General features: G+C 43.2%; 1 protein-coding gene across 3 annotated transcripts in view; it reads left to right on the top strand.

The window, feature by feature from the left end:
- Window positions 1-4325: 4325 nt before the first annotated feature.
- LOC147201279 (retinoic acid receptor gamma-A-like) overlaps window positions 4326-25801 on the top strand; it is a 33542-nt gene continuing 12066 nt past the window's right edge. Inside the window, exons 1-3 of one of the 3 annotated variants that reach the window (XM_086118220.1) lie at window positions 4326-4463; window positions 13983-14379; window positions 23237-23363. In XM_086118220.1, the coding sequence (XP_085974346.1) occupies window positions 14218-14379; window positions 23237-23363 (289 nt within the window). In that variant the 5' untranslated portion in view covers window positions 4326-4463; window positions 13983-14217. Of the gene's footprint in view, window positions 4464-13982; window positions 14387-23046; window positions 23364-25801 lie in introns of those variants that run through there. The other 2 variants (XM_086118218.1, XM_086118219.1) reach the window with 2 other exon arrangements.

Genomic DNA, 25801 nt, shown 5'->3' with positions numbered 1-25801 from the left:
TGTGTGCGGAGTGACAAAAACCACAGTAACACACTCTGGCATGGCACGGACTTGGCCGCAACATACACAGAGAAGGGCTCGATTGAAAATGACTTTTTTCCTATAATTTCGATGCAGCTAGAGTTTATTTTTAAAACATTGTTTTTAAAAAAGAAAACTTTCTCAAGCCATCCCAAAATAGGTTGGCACTATAGCATTTTCACATAAAATAACACTAACAGGCACTCACAATTTAAATGCATACAATAAAAACCATGAAAGTTTCTGTACTCTCTCTTATAGATTGTATGCTTTCTTTTTTCCAGTGGCGGGCTTTAATGCCACTATGTAACATCGCATTATAAAAAGCATCAGTACAGTACTATGCAAAACCTCAATACCCTCTCACAGAATGCATCTGTGCCATGTACGTACATCATTTGGAGCAGCTCAGAATCATTATTTATCAGAGGACAGTGAAATTCGTATTGTCGCCAAGGTGTTGCTCACTTACAGTTTACCCTGTGAGGACAAATTTGAAATCTGATTGGTCAGAGAAACAGTCCCGTTGCGAATGCAGTAAGTACAATAGTTTCAGTTACATCGGCCGGCATTACTGATTTTAAAGGCCCTTGGCAGATTAGATTGACTTAGCGGCATATAAATACAGTTGACTTGACTTGACATATAGAGGCGGAAATCTGATTGGATGAAAAAGCGTCCACATGCACCTCTGGAAGCAGTATTACCTGGGAGAAAATCAGTACCTAACAAGCAAGACAGCATTATTGTTGTATTTTTGCTTAAGATGTTTCTCCTGTGATGCACAACAAATGCGGCAAAAAAAACCTCACTTGTAAACAAAATAACCCCCCCCCCCCCAAATAAATTCAAGCGCACATATTGCCCAAATAGGGTTTCAAAAGACCAGTGAAAGTTGCAAAGACACTCGAGCTCTGGTGTGCGATTTATTATTTTTTTGACAATGCGGTTTTCTGTTTGCAAAACTCTTCATTAACCCCCCCCCCCCTACAACCCCCCCCCCTCATTTTTAACGTAATTGTGTTTGTGTCAACTTGAAAATGAAAAAAAAGTACTCAAAAATCTGTACAATTAGGGATACGATACAAGTTTGTGGATGCACATAATTTTACAGTTCAATCGTTACTCTGTATTAAACATAAAATTCACGTTGGAAAGGAAGAAAAACAGCGCCATCGGGTGGATCAATTGGGGCACTGCCCCTGCTCCTTTGGCATTGCTGCCCCATTTTCCTTATGTTATGTCGCGACGTAGGACAAATGTGCATTTTGTACCTCCATCCATCGCGTGTTACGTTTGAGATCGTTTGAGCCTGCGTTTAAACTCGCCACATATTGATTTCTCCACACATGGCTTACATTTATGTCGGCATTGAATAGGACAGGACCATATGACTGAATTCCTGATGGTTTGTTATAGTTTAGCGATGGCCAACTTTGTGTCAGTGATACAAGAGAATAAGCATTGAGGGCCCGATTTGCAAGAAAGTCCTTTTTTTTTTTTAAAGCGTCTGGACACGCTGCCTTTTCATTTACGTCGATTCTCCCGTTCAGAATTCTGACACACCTAGTGCACGTAGTGTAAGTTCTAAATGAAGGTGGTCTTATCAAGAGACGTGATTCATGGACAATGGAGGTTGTTTGGGATCATGGACCATGGAGAGTTTCCGAGACGTGTTCATGATCTTGAAATCTGTGAAAAAGATAAAGCACACTTTACTTTTAGAACGGCCTTACACTTTGATAGAAAGCATGTTTATTTCTTTGTATCAAATAGATCCAATAAAATACTGTATATTCATTAGAGCACTTTAAAAAAAAAGCGTGCCTACAATGCCCCAAATGATTGAAATTGATTCGCTTTGGCTGTCACAAATAAATATGCCCCCCACCCCACGCAAACTACATTGAATTCAATTGATTCAGTTATTAGAAAATGCTTTGCATTTGCCTCTAAGCACAGATCCCATTCAAGTATAAAAGCACTCCAATTTGTCAAAGGCATACAAAGGTATAATGATGTCTAAAAGGAAGCTTGAATTTCAAGGATGGAACAGGTGCTTGTGCAATGTGTCAGAAGGCAGCATGCGCTTTTCTGGGCCCAAATTGATGTCTACGCGCCACCGCTGTGCTAAAGCGTGAAAAAACAAAACTCCGCGTAGCACGAATACGTACGGGGGGGGGGGGCGCTCGAGGTGGGGCCATCGCAACCTCCGCTTAATCTCTCTGCACTCTGGGAAGAAGTGACCTCCACGCTCACAACAGTGGATGTGCTCGGAGGAGCATCGAACACACACGGATAAAATGAAGTAACTGAGTTTTATTGCACTAAACACTCGATGCCAGCGACATTGCGTTTCAAGTGTTTTGTATGGAATGATTTTACTTAGGACAAACATTGGAAAACAATATATTCTCTTTAATTGACAGATATTGGGATCACATCTTTCTAAAGCCTATAAGGTAGATTAAAGAACGTACAGTACATGCCCCGCCCCCCTGTTGCATGTCATTGGTTTTTATGGGCTGGCAGCGGTTGGGAGTTGCCAAAATGAGCTGACACTTTTGTCTGTGACAAGAAGAAGCAGGTAGCTGGACCCAGAGAGGCCGACTGGTCAGGTTTGATCTCATCATGGGGGCTACATTTACTGATTCCGTACCAGGCAGTAACTGGTTTGATCATTAAGACAGGCTTGGCAAGATGGGGAAAGAGCTCATGGTAGTTTGCCTTTTGCAGGCTAATATATTTATAGCAAGACTGTGTATAACCACAATGCGTTTTTATACTGTCAATTTGCATCGTATTGAATATTTTGCATAGAATTTCAAATTTGTGACCTCATGCGCATCCGTTACCCAATTTTTCTATGCTCTTTGTCATATGAAAGCCTCACCGGATTGGCGTTCGTATGAATATTTTATGCAAATGTGGTACAAAGCAGGTTTGCCGCAAGGGTTTGAAATTCATGAAAATGGTGTTGGGTTTTCAGGATTTGAAAGTGTTTGAATTTTGCCTGAAAGTGTGAGGAATTAGAACAAAACGACTTCCCAACAAATAGCCACTTGATGATGTTCAGTCCTTCAAGTCGGAGCCAACCAACCTAGTGAGAAAAATTCTTTGAGGTTCCGTTTTTCGCGGTATTAGCTGCGAGATCATCCTCCGAGCACGCATTTCCCACAGTAGAGCCCAACCTCTCTCATTCTTGGTTTTCAAGGGGCGTAAAGACTGTCAAGATGGGAGCTGATCGCCCATACGTACAGTAGTTCAAAGAAATCAAGCACCCACACAACCTATGAATCATGTAGATTTTTTTTATTTTTTGATGTACGATATTACACTGCGACCCAACATTACGAACTTCAGCTGGGAATCAATTTAATGACCGTGGATGCCCCACAAATCAGGTACCGCACTTGAATCTCATCTCTGGCCTTTCTTTGTGGAATGTGCTAGTTCTTCCTTTGCGTTCTCCGTGTATTCCGGATTCCTCCCACATTCTTACGATACGTACACTCGACTCTATGTACACCAAATATCAATACAATTGAATCTACTTAAATTAAGGAAGTCATTGTGAGGAGGCATCAAATAGTGAATGTAAAATGAGTGAAGCTTGACAAACTCCCATCTTATTATCTGGGATCTATCTCACGACTTTTATGTCAAGACACGATGGCTCTTTCCCACACAGGCATATTTATCTGAGAGTTGGGTTTTTTTCATCTCAATCATGCCCCATGTGTCTCATGAATGATTCTAGGCCCCTTTGGACTTCCACATTTGCTGGCCAGCGGGTTTTAAGTCAAGGCATCATCAACACAGTGTACTGTAGTTGTCCATGGGCTGATACTGATACCCCCAAAAGGTGTGCGGCCCTGTTTGGCAAGTGTGTTTGTGTGTGCATGTTCGCTAATGACTGTTTGATTTGTGCGACAGTGTCAGCTGCGGACTATATTTGGACAGCCCCCCTCAAGAGCTAGAGTCCAAATTCAATATAAGAGTGTTTGCTGATGCGGCATATAGGTAAAAAGTCAAACGTGCTATGAACAAAGGCTCCCAAAAAAATAAAAAATAAATGTGGAGGGAGTGGGCAGCGCAGTGAAACCTAAGCCTTGCGGACCCCGTTCTCCCTTCCTTCGGGCATTCTGTGGCTGGCAAAAAAATGCACTGTATATTTGAGGTTTTGGATCACGTGACCAGAGGCAGGGTTTGTGAATCAAAGCGCAGTATGACTTCAAGAGAGAGAGAGGGAGAGAGAGAGCTCGAGACGAGAAAAAAGGAGAGGGAGGCGGAATGCAACAGGCTAAAGTCAGTCGTCGCCTTGAGTGAAACTTCACAACTTTTGAATTCAAGCTCCGCTCATTCCTTCTCTGACTTACACCCTTGTAAAAGAAAAAAAAAACCCAGCAGGCAGACTGCGCTGGACTCCCATCAGACATCTGGTAAGTTTGACTTGTCGTCTTGTTTTTCGCTTGATCCGAATTTTCCTTTCAAACTTGAATGTGGATCAGCGGTGTGTAAGAAAAGACGGGCATGTCAGAGCATGAGTGAGATGTCCCGCTTTCTCTCTCTCTCTCTCTCTCTCTCTCTCTCTCTCTCTCTCTCTGTTTGGGTGTTGTTTGGGACAGCACGAGCGCCGAGGTTGGGTTTCCTGAGGACCTCTTTAATTGAGACCAGGGCAAAAAAAAAAAAGAAACATTGAAGGAGGGGAAGGAAAACTGCACGGCACTTGAGGGCCGCTCCATGTGAGCGGATGAAGTCTTACATGGGTGTTAGCGCGTCCCGCTTTGCGCCAGTGATGGATGCGCATGCCTGACCTCTGTGATACACGGATGCTGAAAGATTAAGCCTGTACTGAAATGGATGATGTTGTTTTAGCGACTTTTAGAGAATGACAACACAGGTTTGGGTGAGCTCAGCCTCAAGTCGAGTACTTCAGGTGAGAAAGTCGGCTGCAGGCTATGTGCCGTCAGACTGCCCGAATACGGTGACTTGATGGTTCACCCGACGGCCATAACAACGACCAAGTCGATCTCTTATAACTGTACACGTTTGGTCTCTCATTGCCTCCTGAAGGTGAAGCAAACTGGTTTCCGTCCACGCAGTTGCATAAGTCCAAATAGTCTGCTCTCGATATCACGAGGATGTGTCCAATCGCTTTGCGTCGTGTTGCTTTTTGCACATGAAGTCCTTCATGTTGCCTGTACTCTATAAATACAGCATGATTGATGAGTAAGAGTAAGTTGCTAATAAGTACCTTCTCCCCACTTCACCCCCACTGACACTATACTGTTGGGCAGTCCCGCCATCACTTTTTTTTTATGAATAGCGTCGTATCGTTTCATCACCATGTCAATATTCATCATGTCGATAGCAGGGACATCAAAAGTTACGACGAAACACTCGGGTCTCGCTGATGACTGACTCTAAAGAGGAGTTAAAAGTTAGAGGTAGGTAAATGTCGAGCATATACTGTTATCATAATTCGGTCCCCAACTTGGGGTGTGGAGGGGGCAGGGGGCAAAAACTAATGAAACAAAGTAAAAAGGTTTGAGTGTGACCATTTGGAGTTGCGCCGTTCTTTAGTGCAAAAATAACTAGCCTATAACTAAAGAGCACAACATTACCTGGTTACCCTCAACTTGCCTCGCAGACATCCTCTCACTCTCCCCGCAAAGAATGGACAATTTCATTGGCTGAGACGTGTCACATGGGCGCAGACTCGCGCTCATACGTTTCCCTGGCGTGTCTGTTGGGATCCCCACAAAAAGTCCGCCTCTTGAGAGCCCCTGAGCTGTGGTCATTTTTCATTTGCAGTTGATTTTCCGTATCTGTAGACATCTGCCATTGTCAACTGAACCATAAAGTGATCCCCCTTTTAAGTTGTAGAAAGTCAAGTTGGATGCATCTGTTGTTGGTTAAACTCTGTAGCATTGAAACTCCTCAGACTGTTTTATTGGTGTCTGATCAAATCGCTTTGGGTGTGTTGGATGTCATTATTTAACCCCACGGCAATCGTTGTCGTCTACGATTTTCAACAGTGACCCCCTTAAGCCACGACGACTTTCGGACTCGTCCGTCTCAATCCAAAATGTCCAAAGTTTGGTCACCAGTTGTCTTCTTGTTTATTATTCTCCCGATAAGCAGAAAGAACCCACCAAATGTTTTCTTGTTCTGCACAGTATGACATATTGTCCATGGAATTATTTTGAGAGATATTGTGAGAGTCATGCATGCATAATTGGCTTCAGAGATTTGGAAGTCACTTGAATTGCTGCTTTATTTTTACTTTTTTTTTTGTGCATGCCAGTGCATTGAAAGCAGCTCACAATGTGTGTTCAATTGTGGCCTGAGGATGTTCTCTGCTCAGCACTGGCTACAAGTCCTTTAAAACACACTTCTAATCTTCTATCTAGAGCCACAGACTGCGTGTGAGCGTGTGTGTGTGTGTGTGTGGGGGGGGGGGGGGGGGTTAGACTCACTTTTCACTTAAATACTAAATGAAAAGCTGCCTACCAAATGCCTCAATTAGGCCTGACCCATGGCCAGACTACGAGGCCTGGAGCTACAGAAGCTGACCCCGGCATCGACCTCGAGACCTCGAGCAGCCCACAGGCTTGACTCCACATAATGACAACATTGTGTGTTTTATAAAACATCACGGTCATCCACATCATCCCCATTTACACTGTGTAATTCCAAGATCCAAGTAGTCCTGTTTTTGCCATGAGTGCTTGATTTATGTCGCATTCATCAGTGTTCAAAAAAAAAAAGAAAAAAGAAAATGCGGAGCTCATTTATCAAAGTCCTTCCCAGGGTAATGAAGTGTAGCAATAGCCTATTTTGAGTCAATTTGACATGCCAAATATTTGAAATGATCAATTATCACATTGAAACATTCCTCATCTTTACACTGGATGTGTACTGTGTAGGAAAAAAATTGCAATGTTTGGAGCTGAAATTCTTAGGTATGTATGTCGGGCGAAAACAAAAATCAAAAATTTACGAAATACAAATTGCAACCCTCAGATGCCGGTCCACTGTACTGCAGAAAAATCTGACAACACTGCCTTAAAATAAATAAATAAATAAAATTTAAAAACGAGTCGAAAGAACCCACCAAAACAGCATGACGGGCATTTTGGAAGCATCCTACGTGGGCCTTGTCGGAACACAGGGCAGCAAGAAAGCCGACTGCTACAGCAAAGTGGAGACCGTGGAGTATATATAACGAGGGAGCTTCCAAAACCAAGGCCCAGCAACGGCGCACAAATCTCACTCTGTTTTTGTCCTTTCAAGCCACGTCGTGCCAATTCTTGCATTGGAAATGCCAAATCTGCTCGACCACTGAGCAACCAGCAGCGGTTTTAGGCATCCAGATGCTAACATGCTACAGGCTCTGTCGTGCTTGCTTTTGTCAATGGAAAAGTGTCAATTGTGATGACAGCCGCAGTGAGCTGAGTGGTTTATGGGAAAGGGGGCATTTGTCTCTTTTGTGGTATTGTGGGATGTTGGCTAAACCTCCCACCCATTTTGCCCGTATCTTAAAATATGGCAGATTGTGATTGTGGTTGAGGTTGCAATATTGACTCATTTTTTCCCCTTTGTTTAAATGTTATTTCATAATGGGTTTTTTTTCTCTTTGATTGGCTTTTTGTGGTTCTCTCTGAGGGTAAGGCGCCTTTTGTTTTTAAATTTTAAGTGTGGTTTTTAAAATGTGGCCCTGGACTAAGTGAGTGCTGCCTTACACGTAGCCTTTATCCAATAGAAATTAACTCATTCACTCCCAAAGACGTTTTTAAACGTCTTTTCAGAATTGGCTGGTACTGAATGAGTTAAATATCATGTATGTTCCAAATGCATGGCTATTAGCTTAGCATCTTCAATAATGGAACAGATTTGAGAAAACTTTGTTTTTTCAATTTCTTGTCCACTTTATTGCCTGACAGGTGTACCATGTGACCGACGAACACAAAATAAAACATGAAATGCCTAAAAGCGCACGTTTTGGCAGTTTAATCCCATAGCTATTGATGTAAGAACTTACACTTCCGTGATTTTTGTTCAACCATAGAAGATGGTTTGACATTTTAATTCAAAGAAACCTTCATGAGCTTTTTTATTTGTCATCATTTTGTTTGTCTAAAGAGCAAATGTAGCTTGACTTGTACCAGGCATTTAAAATGAACACTAAACTGGAGAAGCAAACGTGGTCTCGTAATTTCTTCCATGAATGTAAGTCAGTCTTTTAAAAATGGAATGTTGCTGCTGTTGCACGAATTGATTTCAAAGTTAAAAAATAGTCCACAGTTGACAAGCACAACCTAAAAGGACCAAAGAGAGATACGGGAAGCAACTCATCCAATGAGATTAAACATGGCGTTCTTTGCCTTAAACCTTGGATAATAACCACAATTTAAAGGTCGAGAAACAACAATATTGAGGTTTCGAGTTCAGTGCGTTTCTTTTAAGATCCCAGTTCCAAAAGTCTCTCACACTTTGGGACGTAGACACTTTGGCACATCACCATGTAATCCATAAGATACACTAACATTGACTATTAATCAACCACATGATCAAACGACATAAAGGCCACCATTGTGCAGAGAAGAAGCAGAGAATTTGTCCCCATCGGCTCAACTTTATAACCACCGTAACCCATCCGAGCATTGCCGAGCGTCACGTCTGCATTCTGCCAAACCCATTTCACCACTTCAACCAAAGTCACATGAAATTGGTTTATTGTCATTGTTTGGCGTCATGTTCTACGATGTGCCCTAAACGGGGGAAAAAAAAGATGTAAAGGTAGTTGTGTTGATGAGTGTGTCAAAGTTGCAGAACAGCTCAAGTATAAACTCTACAGCAGTGGTTCTTAACCTTTCTCCGAGGTACCGAACCCAACCAGTTCATATGCACATTCACCGAACACTTCAAAAGTGAAAAATATATTTTTTTCACAAATTCCAAGATCTTTTAAAAAACGCATTTATTAAAAACAAGAAAAAAGTTAATCCAATTTCAAGGGATAAGTATACTTTTTTTTAAAAAATTGAACGACTTACTATCACGACAGTCACACGTTGACAACGAAGAGAACTAAATTTCCCACAGCACTGATTGGACAAGCAATGTCATGTGATCATCTGCAGCCAATGATGGCCAAGCGGGCGTGTCATAACTGATTGACATACAAAACAATACATGTTGAGTTGGGTGTGTCTTACCCTGAATATGAAATCTATTCACGGAACGTAGTTTGTCTATATTTAAAATTGTATTTTTGTCAGAGAACTGGTGAGGAAGTCCGTGGTATTATGTGAAAGCCTTGATGAAAAGGTGGTGGTTAAGATTTTTTTATTATTTTTTTTAATGTCCAGTGATTTACAGTTTATTTCAGGGCAGCCGCACTGAAGCTTCCACCAATGGTGTCTGCGTCATAAAACTATTCTTAGAGCTCAGACAGTATTTATTAGGAATAGTATGTTTTAAAGCAGAAATTTGTAGCGTTTTAAAGTGTATTTATGTCACCTTTAATGTCATGGCGTTCCCCTTAATTGCTTGCAGTGGTCGGAAACTTGCTTTTCCCACAAAGTGGTTGAGATACATTCTTCTGCTTTTCGTGGCGCAGTTTGTAGGGTGACGCAGTAATCACTGGCGGAAATCAAATATTATATGTCATGAACATTGGGCTGTGGCGTGGTGTAAATGACAAAAAGACAGGTTGAGGAAAAAACGTGCGTTTGTGTACTCTTTCCTTTCCATACTTGTTGTCACACAAAAGTCACAATTGTGTTTGTCTAGTTCCACTGCGGTCGGAACCAAAATGGCGGGTGCCGCGAAATGGTTCATAAGTTATTTTGGTTCAATTCAAGAATACTGACCATGGAAACGGTAAATACTGTGTGCTAAACAGAACACAACTGCCCGACATTATTTTGGTTCCAGAGTGTGAACACCTTCCATTTTGTTTTTTGTGAGCAGTCTTTGTACAAACTTGCAGCACACGAACATGATCAAACAATGTTTATTACAAGATGTGATGTTGTAACACAGATGTGATGAGTATGTGTGCAGCACGTTTATGAACTGGCATTGGCTTCTTCTTCTTCTTTTTTTCTTCGGAGCGTGTGTTTAAATGTGCGTATCCATCAAAGCAAGTCAAATACACGTTTTGAGGTGGGCGGGGGAAAACTTTTTTTTTTTAAAGGTACTCCATCTTTTAGCTAAGATAAACAAAGCTAAAAACTGAGCCAATCGTCCTAAATGTCCGCTAATGAGCCCTGACATGGAAGTTGAAGGGTTGGCAGCGAAAGCGTTCACTCGCCATGTCTGCGTTTCTAAGTGGCCAAGGTACTAAACTCGAAATTGCCATGAGGGCCCGCTTTGGTCAGAAGCTTGTGCCAGACAAATGAAAAGTAGCATACTTAAATGTGTTTTTCACTCATTTTGGCTAGAAATGTGCCCTGATGTTGTGTTGCAGACTCAATTGTTTTTCTGGTGTTTGGGGATTCTTGTGTGGAAGTGGACGTTAATGAAATCAACATGAAACGGTGGTCGGGACACGTTACCGGTGTGACTCTCAGTAATGACTGTGTGTGTGTGTGTGTGTGTGTGTGTGTTTCATAACTGTAACCACAAGCTGATTTGGAAAAACTATAAAAATCCAGTCCCATTTACAAAGGATAACCAGATCCAGATGACTCGCCTCACCAACAGCGGAACATGTGATTGAAAAAGTTTATGTCATTTCAACTGTTTAGATGTGGAAATCGAGTGAAAATAAGCAGAACTGATGGTAACTTATGTAGCAACTTGTTGGAAAAGACAATCCAATGGAAAGCCCCATTCATCGTTTTTACACGAAACCTGTTTTTAATCCCCATTGTCTGGGGAAAGGGAAAAAAAAAAGGCAGCACCAGTTTGTGCGCATATGTGTGCGTGTGTGTCAGCGGGACCCGGACCAGGTGACCCAGTCTGACCTGACCCAGCCTGCGCTCATAAAAGCAGCATTGAGGCCCGGAGGCCCGGAGACACAGCGCCACTTTTGTTGCCCTACCCAAGGTGTATTCTCCCCTGAGGCAAAGTGTGGAGGTGGGGGGGGGGGGGGGGGGTTACTCATTAGAGCGAAAGAAACCATGCCTTGGCTCAGCCGTACATTATTTCATCGTTTATTAGCCGAACTAAAAGTGTTTCTTTCTTTTTTAATGTTTGCTTTCGGTAACGACTCTGTCTGCTTTCTTGTTGCCCCCATGCTGTTTCACCACAGTCCCTTCTTTCTCCTATTAATCCACTTTCCAGTGCACCTCTAATTAATAGCACTCCACTCTTACACATGGCCAGCCAGATGCTTGGAACTCCTTCCTCTGTGTTCCTCATGCTCTCGTTTGCCATCTTTTTTTTTTCCAGCTTTCAACACTTGATTTCTTTTTTTTTTCTTCCCCCTTCATGGCAAACCTTTTGACACATCTGGCTTTCATACTTGACTTTTTAGTCTTTTTGGGTTTGATTCTGTAAAAGAGTAAACCTGAGTGACCCAAAGACTACATCTGTGGAGAGAGTCTCTGTCCTGTATTTACTGGTTCGTTCTTCAAGGTCAATTGCAGCTCTCGGTGACGCTTCAGCTTGTGTGAACCGGCAGAATTTTCCACTTGATTATTTGCCCCCCCAACATGATGAACCCCATCAGGTTTGTCTACACCGCGATGCCTGGAAAGTATTTGACACTTTGATCAAGATTTGTGTGTGTCACTTGAATTGAAACTCCATTTATCTCGTTTCTTTTGGCTTCACTCGACATGATCATATTTCCAAACCAGTGTGTAATATTTAAAAAAAAATAAAAAATAGCATGGGTTGTGCTGACCAAAGAAATCATGTCATTAATTATTGTATTCATCCAACTTTAAGGGGGGAAAAAAACAGTCCTTTACCCCAAAGGGTTAAATGTGCAGAACATCTGTGTACGTTCACTTCTGCAGGCGACATGTCTGTGCTTGCATGTGCCGGTGTTTCTCTCATACGCAGGCATGTGTATGTTAATGTTTGGTAATTCTGGCATTTTGCACATGTGCATGTGCATAATCATTTTTTTTTTAACTGTCCATTTTGTCCAACCGGTGTTTGACATTCTTTGATCGTCAAACAGTCAAGTTCTTTATGGAAATAGTTGCAGGGACTCTCCCCAACTGGCCCTTGCGGTGAAGAAAAACCGCAGCAGAGCCGAGCAGTTACAGAAATATGTCAATATGGGAAATATGACTTTAAAAACAACATTGACTGCGCTGACTGTGTGTGAGAGAGTGGGGGAAGAAATAGCAAAAGAATGTTACTGTAATGACAACTGATTTGTCATTCTAATGTTACCCAATGCACTGTATTATTAATACTCATGAAATATGATCTATTTCCCCGGCTGCTTTTGGTGTATCTGTGAGTTATGCTTTACTGGTTAAAAAATACTGTATTTAAGCAACACTATTAAATATGAGCGGGTCTTACTTATTAATGATGTTATGCTGCAGAGAGGATGAGAATGGCATTTAACACCAAAGCGGAACAAACTGGTTCTGATGGTTGTGACGATTCTGACTGGTTCAAAAAATAAAAAAATCAGTGTGATACTGTTCCACTCCAGTGCTGTAGGTGGCAGTAATTTTCTATTGGAGAGAGAGAGAGAGAGAGAGTTTGAACCTCTAATTTAGGCATAGAAAAACCTATTGAGGAAGGTCAGTTCTATTCTTTTTTTGTTGGGGGGGGTACTTTTGCATAAACTGGATGAATTCTAAAAAAAACTTTCCAAACGGACGTCTTGTGGATTATTCCGAGTCGTCAAAGTATTGGTTTTGGACAGCAATGATGCCATTACGCCTTTAAAAATGCGAAGCGCAAAATTGAAATATTCTTACAATGAGGCTGCATGAAACATGAAGCTACATTCATAGGTGCGTGCATGTGTGTGAGCGTGTGTGTGTGTGTGCGCTTTCTTGCACATGTGCAAAAGTTTACTTTTTAAGCAAGTATGATTGGACCCGCTGCAGTCATTATCGAAGTGACAAACAGCTGTGTGTGACCTCGCGTATCTGTGATAACAATGACAGCCGAGCAGGGATTTGCCTATCCTGTATTTCCACCACTCAGGCTGTTTTTGCCTCTTTTTTTTTCCTGCTGATTCAGTATATGCTCTTTGTACTTTAGTGGAGGACTTTTGTATATTCAGATCTCCTTCCCTCAGCCTGTGTGTGTGTGTGTATGTGTGTGTGTGTGTGTGTGTGTGTGTGTGTGTGTGTGTGTGTGTGTGTGTGTGTGTATGTGTGTGTGTGCGTGCGTGCGTGTGCATGCGTGCGTGTTTGATTCGCAAGCTGAAGCAGGCCCAAAACAACAAGACATTCTTTGGCTGAGCTGTATTTACCACAGCTCTACCACAGAGACTTCAGCCCCGCCCACTTGTGAAATCACTGAAGGGAATGAGAACGAAACAAGAGAGGGCAGCCCTCGTATAACTTTTCCAGCGGGTCACTGAGGCACAGCGGGAGTTCCAAAAGACAGAAAATCTGGGATGAGATCGCGGCGACCTTGAGCAAAGCAGAGGCAAAGAGGGCTTCCTGTGGGGTACGATGAGCACGACTTAGTTTTGTGGGAGTGTTGTTGTAAGGGGTTAATTTTACCCATGTTGCTGGCAGGCTGGCAGGGGGAACACAGAGACCCTTTATAATACAGTTGTGCTGATTGAAATCATATGGCATTGCCTGAAATCATTACGCCACTTGGGAAACAGAGCATGAGAGAAAGGCTGTTACTTTTCCCGCTTTTTCCTCACTGGCCTTTTTTGGGGGGTTCTTTTTGTTTCTTTCGCAGCAAGATTGTTTTTCCAGATTTATTTGATTGGAAGTGAGTTGTGGAGCAACTTCTCTCTCGATTGTTCTCGGATCTAACTGATCTCTGTTGTCTTCTGTCCCCTACAGCTTTGTGGCCAGGCTCATCCCCAACCTCTGTCAGCATCCTCCGTCCCACTCCCCACTGCCCCCCGCCCGCCACTTCCCTGCATCCCAAACTGGGAGAAGCCATCACCTTGAGGGGCTGAATGGCACCAGCCCCTTTCACGTTCACCCACGGCCCTTGAACACCAACGAGACGTCAAGAGCAGTCAGCTAAAAAAAATCACCAGATTTACACCAGCAGGGTTTTTTTTGTGTTACCATGGCAACCAACAGGGAGCATCAACTGCGTCATATGGCCGGCTTCCCTCGAACCATGTATCCTTTCCCCTTCAATGCTATGAGGAGCCACTCCCCCTTTGACCTGCTGGCCAGCAGCAACCTTTTTGGTCGCTTCGGGGCAGACCTTCCCAAAGAGATGGCAGCATTGTGTAAGTACTTGAATCCAGTTGACAAACACGCCGCTAGGTCCCCAATGAAGGAAATGTTGCTTTATTGACAGTTTAAGTGGTATTTATCCCTCCACCCCAGTGTTTCCTCACAGAATATATTTGATAATAATTTACAATCAAAGGTAGCGTGTCGGGGATAGTGGTTAGCACGTCTGCGTTGAGTGGTTCTGCGTTTGAATCTCAGAACCGCTGGAGTGACTGTTTTCCAGGCACTTGCTGCCGCAGCCATGAAAACACAGATTTATTGAGAACTCTCAGTAGTAGTCCATACATGTATTTAGTAAAGTATTTATGCTTGTTTGTATGGCTGGCCGATTATGGAAATAATAACAATGATTATTGTGATTGAGATTGGAGCCTCCATTACTTAAAAATTCAGACTTCAGAACTACAGTATTTATTAAATGACTAAAACTCAACTACTCAAAACTATCATCATAGCCTCCTGCTCATTTATCCCTGCCCGTTCAACATTATATTCCCTCCCTCCCTTATCTCTTTATCATATTTATTGTATCTTGTGATATTGTTCTATCCTTATTTGTCTTTGGACCTACTGGGCTAACCTGGGACCTCGAGTATCGTATTTGAAATTTGTGTTGGGGAAAAAAGAAACCCTTGAGTCCCAATAAACTGGACTTTAAAGATATCTTAATGAGAAAAAATGGCAAATTAAAATAGTATACTAAAATAATCAACATGTTGAAAAAAAAACAATCAATAAAAATAAATGCCGACTGGTACTGCTGCATGCGTTAGCCTCTTAGGAGCAGTGCGTTGCCATGCATTAATGGAGTACACGCTTAAATGAGATAAGAAAGTTGGCAATTGAACTCCATTAATGTCAGTCGTTTTTCACAGAATGGGAACATTTTGTGGCTTGAATTTGAATTTTCTTATGTTAGCTGTCCGGATGTTCCTACGTTTGTGTGCGAGAATTTCTGTTTTGAAACATAATCACTCTCAAACTCGATGCTAATTTGTGTTAGCATGTCAATGGGATTTTTCATCGACTTTAGCATTAGAATTAGCCACTTTTAAAACGAATGTCTTGTATCTAAATCTATAATGTGTGTAATTATTTTTGCTGGATGTTTAGTTTTACATTTAACTCCAACGAGGGTGTCATTAAACAGATGAAAACAAGCTCAGAGACGGCAAAATCACATGGTGCGTTCAAGTTACTTCTACAACATCCGGAACGCACCGGCGACTCTAATGAAATCAAGCCATATGGAAAATTGACAGATGGATCAATGGATGCACAAATAAAAACTCTCTAAATTCCCGTTAATATCTTTCACGGGCTCAAAAAGCAGCTGAGGTCAGATCGTGCTGGTAATGTTAAAATGCGCAAAGAATTGGCATTTTTAATCTCAGTCACACCGTGCTGCACATGACACTGAGTTCGGCCTGTCTGTGTTCTGTGAACAACATTGGAATGCCTCTCAATTTGGGAGAGTTTTAGGGCTATTTTTCATGCTTAAAATGCTGGACAGCACTCAGTTTGAGCTGTGGTTGTTTTTGAAAGTCCTCCATAAATAAAGTTTCGTTAAACCTTTACATCAAGCATGAGATTGCTTCTTTTGAGCTACAGGGGGTGCTATTGTACTTCCAGAATGCCGAAGGCGTGCGGGGAGCCCAGAGCGACATCCACAAATGGTTTTCTCACATTCCCCGAGATTGTGGGGGGGTCTTAACCTTTATGCCAGTGATGTGTCGGTATTTGATATCATTATCATCCAGATATTTATTTTAAGATTAAATCTGAAAGTAGCTCAAAAAGAGAAGAGAACAGAGAAACCATTTAGAGAGATACATTCTGACATGAACAGTAAATCAGGGGTGATCACTGCTGAGTATAAAGAGCCTTAAAAACACCACTGCAATGAAGTCACACTTTAAATGGTTGACTTCATTTAGCACAGCAACAGTCTGGCTCGTTCGAATATTTTGATGAGCTCATTCAGCTCTGTCACAAGGGCTTTGCTTATGGCACTTCACACAATTACGACTACAAACACAATTAACATATTGTCAATTAATACCTAACAGTGTCAATATCAAAGTGAAAGGCACGCGTTTTATACAGCTTCTAGATTGGGCCTCATAAGATTGTGCAGGTGTACCTAATGTTGTGGCTGGTCGGCAATCAGGAAATGTCCAATGACGGCTGAACAGATGGTCTTTTCTTTGCTTGTGGATCATTTTCAACATCACAGATCTAAAATTATATCCATATTAATTTCTCATAGTGGGGAAAAATGTGCTTCCCTAAATTACATATGAGCATGTTCACTTTCTGCTTGCAAAGTACACTGTCCTCCTAGTCAATATTAGCACGGAGAAAGTTGAAATGTTGAAATGACGCTCCAGGTTTGAAGCCTGGAATAGCAAACAGAGGCCCCGTGTGTGACTGTACAAAAGTACAATGGCTCCCATTTGGACAAGATGTCCGAAAATAAGATGTGCTTTGCTTTTTTTTCTTCTCCTTTCACGTTCCTTCAGTACATTTAAAGGCACTGAAATTAATTGAAATCAGTCTGGTTTTTGTTTTTTGTATGGAAGAAAATGGTGGAACATCGAACACCCGTTTTTAGCCGTGGCATGATGACTGCGCAAATTCATTGAGCAAACATCAAAACTGCGTTTCGTATTTCACATTCGAGCGTCACAAAATTTGACATCTGTACTGTGTTAGTGCAAAGAGCTGTAAAGTTATCAACTGAAAACATTTTTTTGCGCAAATGAGATCTAACTTGGCCCTTATGGTTACGGATCCATTTGGATTATGATGACATTGTTTACCCAGACTTCTAAATTTTATATTGTTGAACAATTCAATAGCCCAGTCTGAAAAAAACAAAACGAAAGTAGAGTTTAGAGTTTGTACGCCAGCGAAGTATACAGTATTTGGCGTCTTGTTTTGGAAAAAGGCCTCTTCCTAGATATTTCACTGTGTTCTAAAACGGAATGTACTTCTTCCATCTTTATGCCCTATGGCGTCAGACGTGGATTTTAACACCGTAGTCTCATAAGGAAGTGTCACACGCTCAGCAGTTTTTGATTTGATGCTTTGCTGAAGGGCACATGGTTCAGGAAGCAAACTGACATCTCGGTAAAATTCATTGGACCGTCATCCCAAATGATCTTAAAGTTCACTCTTGCGGGTACAAATAGCTGCTTTTACAATGTGTAACTCACACCCATCTGAACGTCCTCCGCTGAGTGTAGCTTCTTCAGTTAGCCTGCTGCAGGTACAGTAGTCTGAAGTCATGTCCCGGCCAGCTGCATCATCTTGTAGCCACAATGCAGCGCTCCTGGTGGACAAGGGATGCGCAGGAGAACAAGGCAGCAGCACGGAGGTGTTAGCTCGTGCAGTGTCCAAATCAAACATTTTTTACAGCATGTTTGTGTGCCACTATTCTGTGAAATGGGCATCAGGCCCAACATACCTGTCAATCTGTCTGTTAGTGTGTGTGTGTGTGTGTGTGTGTGTGTGTGTGTGGGTGGGTGGGTGGGCGGGCGGGCGTGTGTGTGTGTGTAATTGTGCACGCTCCCCCCAGCAGCTGTTATCATTTGATCTGCAGTCGTTTAGTGGAGCCTATAGCAGCATATATTTCACCAGGCTAGTAGCTCACAGCATGTGCTTACATCTCTTAACATTTCGCACCCGCTACTTTATCACACATGAGGACAGATGTGCCGGACTTGTACTTAAGTCACGTAGTTGAGATGTAGTGGCGGTGCTGATGGAAAATTGCGGCGGGCAGCATACGGTAATTGTAATTATGATAGTTCTCTCAAGATACCGTTGTAGTTGAAGTTCACGATTTAAAATGCCACAGAAGCAAGCTCCATGCAGGACAAGCCTGAGCCAAGATTCAAAGCGGAAATGCTACTAACCCTTGGAACACCTCGGGGAGAAAAAATACAATAAATGTTAAAGAAACGTGAAGAAGAGGGCGACAAAATGCAGTGCATTGCATAGCCGATAAACAATATGAACTACAAATCATAATTATTTATTTGGAATTTTCTTGCCATTGCATGTTTCATGAGGCTCTTTAACTTTAGCTCACTGACTAGCTAGCTTGATAGGGAGAGAGAGAGAATTTATCACTCCATAAGGGAATAGGTAGCAAGATTCCCCCCTACGTGAATTAAAAATAAATACAAAGAGCAGAATTGAGGAGGAGTTAAAAACTATTAAAATCAAAGCTAGAAGAAATAAAAATGATACCCCGCTTAGCTTTTTTTTTTCCTTCTTTAAATTTTGAGCTCAATATTTTGATTCATCATGACACCCAATTCTCGAAGGGTACCCCTCGCTTCGCGGCGGAGAGATATAAAGCTACTTGATGGATGGCGTCTTTGGAATACTAATTGCTAACATGCCAACAAGGTCCCGCTTTGGTTGTTTGAAATGGTTCTCCGAGGGTTTCCATCCGGATCGCGTGGCCATTACTTTACATCAAATAAAGCAGCAGTGATCCCTCATTATTTTGCTAATTAATCCGTGCGCGGCGTTCCCTGATGAGATGAAACATTGGCGCACTTGAAGAAAGCCCGTTGCAGTATCAACTTCAAACGCTCGTTGGTAGCCTATTCACTCGCACAAGAAGATGTCTTATTTTCTCCTCATGCAAGCTGCAAATAAGGACTTTAAAGCCCGTTGGACACACTGGCTTTTTCAGATATATTTAGTCCAACACAGTGGTTATGAAAAGTCGACACACCCTTGTTCAATTGCCATTTTTCATTTTGTATAGAGAGCCCCCCCCCCCCCCACTGTTAGTGTGACACCAATTAAAATGTTTTTGAGCGGGGAAGTGAAAATAAACAACTGAAATAATGTGTTGCTTAAGTGTGCACACCCTTCTTTGGCTTGGATGTGGCTGTATTCCAACTTCGCCAGTCACATTCAAACTTGTGCTAAATGAGGAGTCGGCACACACCTGCCATCATTTAAAGTGCCTCTGAGTAACCCCAAACACGAATGACCCCAAATGGCCTGACTAAACCAAGGTTGAACTTTTAGGTCATAATTTGAAGAGCTATGGGTCTGTTTGGCACCTAAACAACACCACAGCTGCTACACTGAAGTAAAGTGGTGGAATATCATCAAATGTTCAGGCAGTTTTGTCTTCAGATGCGATTTGGTGTTGAGAAAAGTTTGATGGAATTATAAACTGATCGAAATGGTCGTTCAAAATCCTGTAAATCTTCTGTGAGAAAGCCAAAAAAAGAAGAGTCGAGGGTATCTGAACTTTATTTGGGGTTAAATGGTGGCGGGTATGCGCTGACTCTCATTCCTCATGTGACTGGTAAATTGTGAACACAATCGCGTTATCCGAGTACATGTAGTTTATTTTTACTTCAACTCTCGAAAACATCTAAAAAGAAAGTTCAGGTGTTCAGGTCAAAGTAATGGTGGAAAAAGTTTGGAAATGATTTATCACGGTCTCATTTTTTTTTTCCTATCACAAAAATCTGGCGTCCAAAACAGGGTGTGTGGACTTTTTAGATCCGTCATATGTCATCCAGTACAAACAGGAAAATTCTTTCATCCTGAGATTTGTCGTGGAATGTTGTGTAGACATTTAAAATAAAACACATTTGAACATGCCACCATGTTGATGTAATGAGGAAACATTGATTGTCTTTTTTTTCCGGAGAATGAACACATTGTCCTTTGGTGGCTTCGTCATAAATTCAGTCACTCTTTGTTGTGTGTGTGTGTGTGTGTGTGTTTGTGCGTGCGTGCGTGCACGCACATGTGTGCCGACGCACAACTATGTGTGTATGCTTGAACTGAGTGCCTGTGATGACAGACACAAAGAAAAACACACAAGTCCCACTCTCTGCCTCAAGTTACTAATATCACACACACACACACACACACACACACACACACACACACAGATATTTCCATTGCCACTCCGTAGGCTGCACATTCCAACATTCATGAATGCCGTGCTCCTCACTTTCGTGACTTATTTGTGCGCTGTGTGATGGGCGCAGTGAGACTTTGTGCAAATATCTGCGGCCCGAGTTGGAGAGAGAAAGAGAGAGAGAGGCCATTGTTCCGCTCTGTGTGTTTGTGTCAGACATGACGACGGGATGAATAGCTGAAGAACCTGATTGTGAACGCTTGTAATGTGACCCTCTTTTTTAAAAAAATGTATGAGGCAGAATCAGCCAGTTTGCAAGGGCTTTTAAGGAGCACATACGTGAGCAATTTGGCCCGCTTAGTGAGCGAGCAACTCGTGTTTTTTTTTTTTTTTTTTTAAGGGGCAAAGGAAAATGAAGCTTCTTCTTCTTCTTTCACATTCCCCTGTATTTGTGTGTCTCTTTTGCACAAAGCAGCAACAGGGGGCAGGGTGCTGCGAGGCGGGGAGGGTAATTGTCTCAAGGTGTGGAGAGAGCTCAGCGGGCTGTTATTGTGCCACTCTACTCCCTGCAGTGTGTCATTATAGTGTGTGTTTGCGTGCCCGGCCGTGATGTTGAAAGACAGGTAAAACAAAACAAGAAAAACAAGAGTGGGTCAGAGGAGCGCTCATAAGAGGTGTGAAACAGAGCGCAGCATCCCTTTAACTTGGAAATCATAATGTATTCATTCGGGGGGGGGGTTGAAAATGAAACAAAGAGGGGATGGGGGGGGGGACAAAAACAATTGTAATACTCTGAGTGTACAAAGCCAAAGGCATGACATGTTTGGGAGCGAGTGTGCATGTGTGAGTATATGTGTGTGTGCAGGAGAGGGGTGGAGGGGGGGCATTGGAGCCCCAGTGGGGGTTTCTTCTAGAGTTCATCCTTCTTGAAGGAGGGAAGGAAAGGGAGGAGTGGAGGGAGGAGAGTGAAGCTGTCTAGTATACAAACTATTCACACCGCAGGCCAGTGTGTGTGTGTGTGTGTCACCCGCAACACGCTCACACTTTGGGTCCAGCAGTCCAATAAGTTCAACACACACAAGTTACCGTAATCAGTTTGGATTGAATTAGATAAGCGCGCATGCAGGGACTCGACGCCAAACAGGATGCGTTCAGAGAAATGAAGAAAAGTCATGAGGCGAGATTGTTCAAGAAAGGCCACTTTTGAAGGGCTCATGCCCACACGTGAATCAATCAATGTATGACAAATCTTGGCAAGGTCTAAAAAAAAATATTTGACAGTAAAAAAAAAATCATGACGACAAAAAAAAAAATTGATCTGATGAGATTTGTAACACATTGAACAGGATTTCTTATGTTACATTTAAATTGCTGCCACAAAAAAATTGCAGATTCTCGAGGTGTTTTGATTAACCAATTTGTCATTTTTAAAAAATATATATTTCATGATTCCCACATAGTGATTTTGCAATAAACTGCTGCCACCCTAAATAAAAAAATAAAATAAAATAAAAAATATATATATACTGTATATATAAGATATATATATATTTTTTTCAATTGAGCTTGTATTAAATCGTATCTTTACCCGGAGAGCAATAACTGCTGATGTTATTTGTGTCACAATATCAATCAGAAATACCAACGTCTGTGTTGGTTCTCAGTCCTCCAGGTCAGACATTTTTTGAGGGGCACGTGCTCAAATTCCCCATGCCCCCCCCACCCCTGAAAAAAAGGCGCCCATCGCCATACATTATCATACAACTAAGAAAAATCTGTAACATCTATTTATTTTTGTTAAGACAGTCACAGCACAGTCAATATCGGACGGATCGAATTGGTGACACGGGTTACGATTATTATAATTTATTTTTTAAACATTGGTGAATGAAATAAAAATGGGCTGGAGCATCAAGAGCACTTTTGTCATCCAGGAGAAAAGGGTCAGGTGCTTGAGCACCACCTGGGGGGGGGGGGGGGGTGTCTACGTGTGCATGTGCCTGGTCCGATTCGGCAAAAGTTCGGGCATCTCCACTCAAAAAAAAAGGATCTCCGTTTTTGCTGTGTTTTCAAGTCAATCCTTTAAAATTATGCCCTGATGTGTTTGTTTTAATCCAACATATTTTTGAAACAAACTACAAATGGGCTTTGGTAAAGTTCGAAGAATGTTCCCGAAAGAGCTGTTGAGTCTGTGCAAAGCTGATGCATGACAAAGGAAGTCGTTGGATGAGTTCTGATTGACAGCAATAAAAGGCAATTTTTTATGTGGTGAAAATGGTTGCGTCGTGACTAAGTGTGTTTGTGAAAGCACTTCGACCTCCCCGTAGTCCATCATCTCAATGTACCGCTCCTCTCTCAACACGCTCCTCTCTTCCTACCAACAGGTGTGAAGTGATTTGATTTGATTTTTTGTTATTGTCATTTGTTTTAATCGCCAGCGGCAACGGAGCGGGGTTATCGTTTGCCGATGAAAAAGACAGCGTTTCATGCACAAGTCATTCCAGAAAGGGAAAGAAAGTTCAAAAGTGGATCACAAGGCAGGGCAGAGGCTTTGCTCTTATTTGCATCCAATCTGAAATACGAAGCTGGAAAAGTCAAGAGGCGATTGGGAGGGAAAACTGGGGGTGCTCGGCGTGGCCTATCAGACATCAAGCGTGCACTCGGCCCCGCCCACTCCTCCTCCCTGGACCCCGCCCCCCTCCTCATGCCTTGCCTGTGCCTGCGGTGGAGAGCGAGAGGCCCACAGAGCCGCTGCGAGGGGAACTGAGATCACTTACAGCGCCGAGGCCCATTGAGTGACCTGAGGGCAGAAGGAAGGTGCTCCGCGGAGAAACCGGAGAGACGGCTTTCCACCCGCCAACTTAGCCGGAGTCGCACTTTGTAGCTCCGAGACGCAAGCGAGCGCCGTGAGTCCAGCATGTTCGACTGCATGGAGGCTCTGGGGCTGGCCCCGCGGCCCCTCTACGACGTGTCCGCACAGGGCTCCTGCATGCTGTCCAAGGCCACCTCCTTCTTCTCCAGCCTGGACCCCTTCGCCTGGGCTGGGACTGGCAGCCTTCAGTGTGAGTTACCGGGCCCATCCCCATCATTCTGTCCATCACATCGATTGCTCCTTATCGGGGCGGTTGATCACAGCGCTCTCATCCACAGGAAGAGACAGATTCCACCCAATGCTCTGTGAGCCTTCTCACCCCCGCCGTCCGTTTGTTGATATGCTCGGGGGGGGGGGGGGTTTGCGGGGGACTTAAGCACCACACATTTATACATCATCGTGTTTGTTGTCTTTTCAAATGACCTCACGTGATTGACAGCCGCTTGAAACAATACGGGACTTGACCCGGCAGCCGGCGCAGAACACAATGTCCAAACAGAAACGGCTTTGACAGATTGAAGGCAAAAGGGCCTCGAAATCACATTGTTGTAACTTGGCCTCTCGTGCGAAAGTCAACAACGGCGCTTGCGCGAAGCGCGCGGGTTTGGCCACTCGGCCTTTTCCGCTGCGCCCGCGCCGATTGCTCGTTTTTCAATGGCGCTGATGTATTGGCATTTGGGAGCAGAGCGGCCGGTCAAATGTGTGCCAGCTTTGCGGAGGCCCGCATTCAACATCAAGTGTGGACAACTGGAACGATCCCGCTCAAGATAATCACGGCAGATCTTTTGTTCTGGTCATGGAGCCCATTGTGGAGCTCTTTTATTCCCTTTTTGGCCCTGCGCAAACTCAAACGTTGACTCTAGCTAGTCAAGTCAAATTGCAGAGTGCCAGTCAGACATCCAGCACCCACCCCCCCAACACCCCCGCACTGCACTCAAGCAGTACGAAGCCCCTCGGCCCGAGCACCTCGAGCCTATTTATCTTCAGTAATCATTGGGACGGCGACTGTCAAGTCGGCGGTGTCCGCTAACGATGACGGATGAGCAGTCGGCATGGCAAACACCACAGCGGGGCCTGTCCCGACTCGCTCGGGAGCTTCCCCAGATGCCAGCCCAAAAGACACGCTCCCGCAAAAGTCCATCCAGGTGACTTGTTTTCGAAAATGATTTGGGAAAGCTGAACTGAAAAACCGGCCTTCAACTACTGTTCCTTTAAGTGAACATAAGCGCAAAGAAACGAAACCGTTCGGCGAAAAGCGTTTTGACTCCTGGACTAACCTGTCAGTCTATTTGAAGAGAAACACGCAAAGGAGAGTGACTAAGCTCACACTTTTCCGCTCAATCTACTTGTAATGCCAATCTAAATAACACTGCTCGTTGACCAATAATTTGGAAGCAGAAATGTTGCCGAATATGACTCGGCGTCGCCCTCCTGGCTATTATTTCTTTCTTCTACAGTTACTGCTTGGATCGGTCTTTTCACAAACGACTTAATAGTGCTCCCTTCGGCATGATCGTAATAATGAATAGATTGGAGAGATGGCGGGGGGGGGGGGGGGGGGCACTCGTTGAATGCATTTAGCCCAACACGCTTTTGTAACGTCATTTCGTCAAAAGAAAAACAATGAAGGCTTGACCTTGTGTGACGCCGCTCAAAGTCGTTTGATTCAAATGAAAGTATTCATTGAACTGTTGATATACTACGACTACATCATTTATGAGCCCAAAATGAAATCAAACGATGGTGCTCAGCTAAAATGAGAATACTCAAACAAAATTAAGAAATCCCGTTTTAAATGTCCCCTCCTCCTGTGATAAAACATCATTTCAATACTGAACCAGTCGGTCTAGATTCCACACTCCCCTGAAATGTGATTTTCAGTTTTTTAAAATTTTTATTTGTGGCTACTGTGAAGTGGAGTTAAGCAGTCTAGTTTTACTTTTACATGGTTGCACTTAAGACCATCACCCGGATCTTGATTTTGTGACTGCGCTTTGCGGAAGTTGTGCTATTTACTTTTTAGATTTTAGCCTGTTATATTAAGGACAGGATCGGTCCATTTTATTGGTTTGCCGTACAAGACAAATTGCCAAGTAAAAAGATAAGCCTCATGTACCGTTTCAGGGACAGCGGTGACTACAGTGGACACCTTTGAAAATGTGATTTTCTTAATACATTGCCGTCGGATCGAGACTCGGTATGGGCAGATAGACCCGAGTTTCCGAACAGTGTGATCTCCGGGAAGCTTCCCCGAGTTTTTACGCATTTGGGTCAGTTGAGCACCTCCGTGCCTTCCTTTGTATGGACGTCAACGGGCATTAAAAGGAGCGCCGTCCGTAGCGAAGTGTGTCACCGCACGCCGGCATCCCCGGCGTGACGTTTTGTTTCGTCTCCGCTTTTGAGCATCCACTCTCCCTTTGGCCCCGTGGCCCCATCCAGGAGTGTGTGTGTGTGCGCGCGTGTGTGTGTGTGTGTGTGTGTGTGTGTGTTGGTCTGCCTCTCTGATGTCCTCCTCGCGCACGGCTCAGTTTACACGCCTCGTCTTGTGTGACCCGCGGCTTTTAATGAAGCCATTATAATTAGAAAAGGCCTCAATTAAGAGATTAGCAGGCGTGTGGGGGCATGAAA

The sequence above is a fragment of the Hippocampus guttulatus genome, chromosome 8 (genome assembly GCF_054856545.1).
Source record: "Hippocampus guttulatus isolate MCC_2025c chromosome 8, RoL_Hgut_1.0, whole genome shotgun sequence".
Classification (NCBI taxonomy): Eukaryota; Metazoa; Chordata; class Actinopteri; order Syngnathiformes; family Syngnathidae; genus Hippocampus; species Hippocampus guttulatus.
Note: the sequence above shows the minus strand (reverse complement) of the source record. Positions and strands in the feature narration are given on the sequence as shown.